The 6,551-nt window shown below is 42.6% G+C and overlaps 1 protein-coding gene across 1 annotated transcript in view; it reads left to right on the top strand.

Annotated features, from left to right (window-relative positions):
* LOC118428625 (integrator complex subunit 1-like) overlaps positions 1 to 6,551 on the top strand; it is a 50,941-nt gene that overhangs the window by 18,801 nt on the left and 25,589 nt on the right. Inside the window, exons 22-30 of the mRNA XM_035838730.1 lie at positions 355 to 537; positions 921 to 1,070; positions 1,512 to 1,769; positions 2,482 to 2,583; positions 3,303 to 3,464; positions 3,886 to 3,997; positions 4,404 to 4,562; positions 4,946 to 5,018; positions 5,418 to 5,491. Of these exons, the coding sequence (XP_035694623.1) occupies positions 355 to 537; positions 921 to 1,070; positions 1,512 to 1,769; positions 2,482 to 2,583; positions 3,303 to 3,464; positions 3,886 to 3,997; positions 4,404 to 4,562; positions 4,946 to 5,018; positions 5,418 to 5,491 (1,273 nt within the window). The remainder of the gene's footprint in view (positions 1 to 354; positions 538 to 920; positions 1,071 to 1,511; positions 1,770 to 2,481; positions 2,584 to 3,302; positions 3,465 to 3,885; positions 3,998 to 4,403; positions 4,563 to 4,945; positions 5,019 to 5,417; positions 5,492 to 6,551) is intronic.

The raw sequence follows: 6,551 nt of genomic DNA, 5'->3' as shown, positions 1-6,551 counted from the left end.
TAAGAGAATGAGGAATGAATGGAAAAGAAGGGAAGGATGTGGCTGGGGCATCTACGGAGTAGGTACCAGACAAAGGACTTTCTACAGGAGATAGGTCAGGAAGGGAGAGACAGAGAGGGATAGATGGATAGAGTGAGGAATGGAAGGAGGGAGGGAGGTAGCTAGGACACTGGAGGGTTTATTTGGTACAGATGGAGGGAGGTCTCTATATGATAAAGATGAGAGATGGATAAAAAAAGGATGGAAAGAATGGGAGTTAGAAGGGAAGGGGACATGTCATGAACAGGACTGATGTCATGAAAATCTGTTCATCTTGCGTCATCTGGAAGTTGAATCACGAGTGTATTCCTCCAGGGCACATCCCAGTCCATGCCGTGGCTGGCTGAGTTGGTAGAGAGTTCGGAGGGGTCCATGGAGGTGCTGCCGGTCCAGTGCCTGTGCGAGTTCCTCCTCCACGACATCGGGGAGGAGGCTGCGGAGCAGGAGGATGAGGAACTGCTGGAGATGGAGAAGAGCAGGATGGAGAGGCTCAAACAGGTGTGGAGATATGCCAAAAAGCAGTTTTTCCTAAGAAAAAAATGTTTTGTTTCCTGTTCCCCTACCTACCCTATAAAAACCTGTCGACACTAGCCTTATTTTGTGGTGGGCAGTGGAGTCACATAGCTTCCAGTTAGAATTTTTATTCAATTTCAACCTGCTTTCTATTTAAAAGTAAGTAACAAAATTCCCAAGGAGTCGAGTAACCTCTTTTTACAATAACTTTTATCACTGTTCATGTCTCCTATGTTTCCACCTGATGTACTAGCAATGAGCCTGTGGGCATGAAGTTGCAAATAAACTTTCTATATACTAGTAGTACTAGTACATTGTACATTGCTTGCTTGATTCCTAAATGAAGGTTTTGTTCTTTGACCCCGCAGAAGTCCCGTAAGCAAGACCAGCTTCGCCGCCGGCTGCAGACCCTCCTGTACGGGCCGGACTCCCAGCCCAACCAGACCCATGAGGTGCTGCAGTACTTCCTTCGGAGGCTGGGATCTCAGCAGAGTGCTGGCAGGAACCTGGCTGCTAAGGTAAGGAGGGAAACTGTCTCTTTTCTATACAACTGTTGCCCAAATGTTTTTTTGTCCTTGATGTGTGTGGATGGATATCATAACTGGAGTTGATGGATCCTTATGATATTTGGTATGAGGTAATTGGTCAGGTTAACCAAGGTTAAGTTTGATTATCGTCCTCCTAGTGGCTTTCTACAATACTGCAGCAAAACTTCCAGTTTTGATACTGTATATGCAGTAACTTTTGCGGCGGTTTAATGTTCGCGGTTTTCGCGGTTGCCACTTTTCCGCGAATTTAAAACCACCTCTAACATTTTTCCATGGCAGTAAGAGACTACAGTGCATGGTGCTACCACGAACTTAAAACCACTGCGAAAAGTCCTTTGTCCCGCTACCGCGAAATTAAATCCCCGCGAACTTAAATGCATTCACAGTATCTCGTTTTGTTCTTATTTTCAGGCTCTGTCCATGCTCCTGGCTCCCAGAACACCCCCGAGACAGCGCTCATCCACCAAAGACTCATCCACCAGCGATGCTCCAGAGCTGGATAAGGAGATGGCAGCTGCAGAGGAAGAGGATACAGTTGCCATGGTGACGGAGGAGGGGGCGGGGTCCTGTCCTCCAGAATTGAGGAGTTTTCATTGGCTGCTGGTGGAGCTCCCCAAACTGCCACATTTTGATATCGTCCTGGCAACAACAGTGTACGCCCTGCGACAGGTGAGTCATGTGGAATCAACCAATCAATCAATCAATCTTATTTTAAGACTTAGTCAATCTTATTTAGTTGCTGTTCCAAAAAACTTTGGTTTTCGACTGAAAATTTCTCAACGAAACATAAAGCGTATCTTTTAATCAACTTAAAGAAACGCCAGATATGAAACATTTCTGTAGCAGCCAGTATAACTACCCTTTGGCATAACACACCTGCATTTGTGCACACTCAGTCAATCTACTGTTATATGGTAAGTTACTGCAGAGTGATAAGAATATATTGCTATCCTTATGGGACTGTTAGGTTTAGGGCTGTTAAACACTACATGAAAGTGCAGAGAATAAAACATTTATTATTATCAATTCATGATAATCACAAAATTTCTATAATTTCACATCATACCTATTTGCCATACACTATACATGATATAATTCTTGCACAATAAATCTTAACTTTGACTTGACTTGACTTGGAAATCTGATAATAATTTTTCATATAGTAAGGTTCTTTAGCACAACCATGGGGTAACTTACGTCCAACATTTCGGTGTCTGTCAGACACCATCATCAGGGTAGAATGATTGGAGATTACTTCTTACTGCTACTTACGTTGGACGTAAGTTACCCCATGGTTGTGCTAAAGAACCTTGCTATATGAATAATTGCCAACCTGATGAAGTTATTTACGGATAATAATCGACTGCTTTTTTTTTTCCAGGCCTGTCAGACGGAGACGGACCCCATGGCTGTAAGCGCCTACATGCTGTTCCTGTCCCAGCATGCACCACCTGTAGTGAGTGACATGGCGGACCTGGCCCTGGTGAGTAGCTGGAAATTCTTGCATCTCAGGGTGACAGATTCTAGTGCTAAGCTAAACCTTCTGAAAATTTTCATGTCGGTTGACTTTCTTGAACTGTGTATGTCTCTCCAGACATCATGTGTCTTCAGATGCTTCATTTCCATTACTTTACATGATATAACCAGAACTGGAGATATAGATAAGTAATATAAGATAAGTTCAGCTGCAGTACCGTGACAAGCTGCTAGGGGGCCCCGAAATTAAATCACTTCAAGGTCTCATAAAGACTTACCCGCATACATGTACATTGTACATGTACTCTATCACTACAGTCCATCCAATCATTTTATAGGTATGCTCATTAAATTGTAACACTGGTCAGTTAAAATTTGGAAAAACAGAAGCAATTAAATGGAATCTTCAGAAACGTAAAATTTTTGTCTACAAGTGGGGTATCAGCTGAAAGCTCTCTTCAATGTGAAAGTAGTCATATGAAAATTATCAGTCAGTGATGTTCCTAGCTTTAAATAATGATTGATTAAAAATGCATGTACTAAATATCAATGCAATCCATCCATTTAGCCATTTATAGGTATGCTGGTCATGATTGTACACACTTACACACACATACAAAAATGTACAAGCGCTAACAAAAAAAAGAAGGTAAAAAGAAGACCAACTGAAAATCTACATGATTGTACATACCGGTACTGACAAAGCCCCATCCTGCTCCCCCCTAGGACATGGCCACAGTGATAGTGGAACGGCCCACCATCATCGCCCACCTGATGCCGCGTGGGGCGACGTCACGGGACGAGACCGACATCGCCTTCTGTGCTCTGCTCGCCATCTACATCCAGTACTTCAAGATGGTACTGCAGCCACAAGGGGAGCCGGCATGGGTTCGTTCCTTAACTTACATTGTACTTTTGATTTACATGTATCTCTAATCTCAGGCACTTTTCTCAGAAAAGAAAACATTTTGATTTAAAGGAACATGTATGTACAATATGCAAGCAAACCTGATGTGGTAGCTTGCTTAGTCCAATGGTTAGCAACCCTGCCTCTGGAACTAGAAGTTCCATTCTGGCTGTGTCACTCACCTGACATGAACGCTGCAAGAAAAGGTTGCAATCCTTGTAATACAGGACGGGATGTTAAGCCATGGTGCACTGTTTATTGCACTTGTTGAAAAGAGCTAGGAGAATTTCCTCATAACATGGAATTGTAGAACTAAACTGTTCAGTACAAACCTGGTGTGTTACACCATAAGGCAAGTATGCAAAACATACAAACAAAAGTACCTATACCTTTGCTTTACAGTCGGAGTCTCAGGACCAGATCTTCCTGCGCTGGAGCACGGGGGAGGGCGCCACCATGCACATCCTGGTGGTGCACGCCATGATCATCCTCCTGACTTACGGGGAACCCAGAGGTACGCACTCTACTACTTCCTAGTGTTACCATGCACATCCTGGTGGTGCATGCCATGATCATCCTCCTGACTTACGGGGAACCCAGAGGTACACACTCTACTACTTCATGGTGTTATCAAATTTTCTCAATTTCTGATGCATTTGGCATGTGAATTTGGTCCGAACATCACCCTATGGCCTTTGGGCAATCCGACAAACAGTGGCGGGTACTTCGGGTGATGCGAAATACACCATGACGTTATAAAAATTATGCAATTGAGTCCAATTTACTGCAAAATCAAGTTCTCAAACATCAAGTGAGTTTAGAAATAAGTTCTGTCAAGCAAAATGTGGTGCAAATGGCATGCACAACTGGGTATTTCACATGGTGTAGTATAGGATGATAAAAATGTCTTTATTTTTCAGGAGAGAATGAGTACAGCTGGCTGCTGGAGGTGTGGTTCCCGATCGAGGGCCAGCCCCCGGCTGCCTACCTGGTCGACACGTCAGAGGAGGCACTGCTGCTCCCTGATTGGCTGAAACTCAGGATGATCAGGTCACATGTCCAGAGACTGGTTGATGCTGGTAGGTTGGGAGGAATGTTTCGAAGAAACCATTCTGTAGTTAAGGGGAAGATTACAAGTGCTTTTTTCAAATTTATGTTTATTTAGAGATATTGAAATGCTTCCTGTTGTAATCTGTTTTGTTTATTAATAATAATTCTAAGAATTTTTTTGATTTTAGGAATATTTTCCTCGATTGGTATAACTATTAAAGTCACATCTGTAATGATAGCAATACAATGTTTACAGGAATGTATGTGAGATTTCTTTCAAGAATACTCTACAATTAGAATACTATACATTCAATTAATGATGAAGTTCAGTTGGTGTGATAGTAGCACAAGAAAATTAACTCTAGATTGCATGTATGTCCAATATGAATGACCTTTTGCCTTTGACCTCTAGCCCTGCTTGACCTTGACCCTGCCCAGCTGGTTCTATTTGTGCAGTCCTTTGGGATCCCTATGGACAGTATGAGGTAAGTTCTGCTTAATGTGGAACATTCAATGATTTTGTTTGCTTGTATTGCATACTGAGAGAACCGCATTATGGTGTAACACACCAGGTTTGTAATGAAGAGTACAAGCTGGATATCCGGACAGATTTAGTTTATCCACTCACACTACTGAGTCTCTTTTCAATCATTGTGCTGGGTTCTTTAACGTGCTCGAGGTGTGGCTCTCCTCTAACACGGAGCCTCCATTTAACATTATAGTGTTATAGGACTGGTACTCATATTCAGTGAGGATAAGACTTAGTCATGAATGTAAAGTGCCTCCCAAGAGCACAAGGTGAAAAAACAGGCTTAAATAATTATAGCACAACGTCAAAATCTCCTGACTGGGTACTGTTTAACATCTGGTTATCTTCACCCCAGCAAACTGCTGATTTGCCTTGATGAGGCCGTGACACACAACCCTCTCGCCATGCAGCAGGCCGTCGTGGACAAAGGTAAAAATAAACATCAACAACAAACAAACAAACAAACAATTTCCTCTCACTTTTTTCTTCTCTCCAATTTGCTCACTTCCGATGCATTTCTCGATGGGGCCGCACCAATTTGTTTCCTTGGCAACCATGGTTCAGAGATATTTCTTAATCAAACTTTCAAGCCCCTTCACAGGAGAATCGGAATGAGCCGGAATGCCATCTGAATAAAATTCTTTGTTTATTAATGGGAATTCAAAGTATGGTTGCTGTACAAATTCGTAGTACAGTCTACAATTTCTCACTGAATTCCAGATATTTGTGCCTATTCTTGTGGCCGTCCCAAATGTTTTTGTCATGCTCAAAACTCTCAATATTCTAACAATTCTAATTGCAATAAGCCTGTATTCTAAAGCATTCCAATATTATTCAAAATATTCTGATCTTATTCGATGGAGATCTGGCCGGCCACATGAATGAGTGGAATGCAGTGAGAATTTCTAGAATGTACTACGAATACCCATTAATTTTCATTCAGACGGTATTCCGGCTCATTCCACCTCTCGTGTGAAGAGGTAGTAGGTCCATTTGGAATTCCTGCCCGAATGTGCCAGGAATTTTGCAAATTCTTCATTCCGGCTGTGGACTCCGGCTCACAGACTCATTGGCTTATGTCCGAAAATAATTTCATCAGGTTGGTAGAATATAGGATATAGGAGAATTCTTGTACACAACCAGGATATACTTAACGTTACTTGCTTACGTTTCTGTGTCAATCAGACAGCTTCCTCAGAGCTGCTGACTGGAATTTTCCTTCTCGCCACTATACATGTATGTAGCTGAATGTAGGTGGCACTTTTGCTGGGAGAACACGAATTGGCCATGTTTGGGATTGTGTTCACCACAAAAGCGCCACCTACATCAGGTACATATAGCGGCGAGAAGAAGAACTCCAGTCAGAAGCTCTGAGGAAGTTTTCTGATAGACCCCGAAACGTAAGCCCCGTAAGAACATTCTGGTTGGGCCACGAATTGTCCTATATCCCCATTGGCCTAACGATTTTTCGGTCATATGACTGTTTAGG

This window comes from Branchiostoma floridae, chromosome 13 (assembly GCF_000003815.2).
Source record: "Branchiostoma floridae strain S238N-H82 chromosome 13, Bfl_VNyyK, whole genome shotgun sequence".
NCBI classification, from domain to species: Eukaryota; Metazoa; Chordata; class Leptocardii; order Amphioxiformes; family Branchiostomatidae; genus Branchiostoma; species Branchiostoma floridae.
Note: the sequence above shows the minus strand (reverse complement) of the source record. Positions and strands in the feature narration are given on the sequence as shown.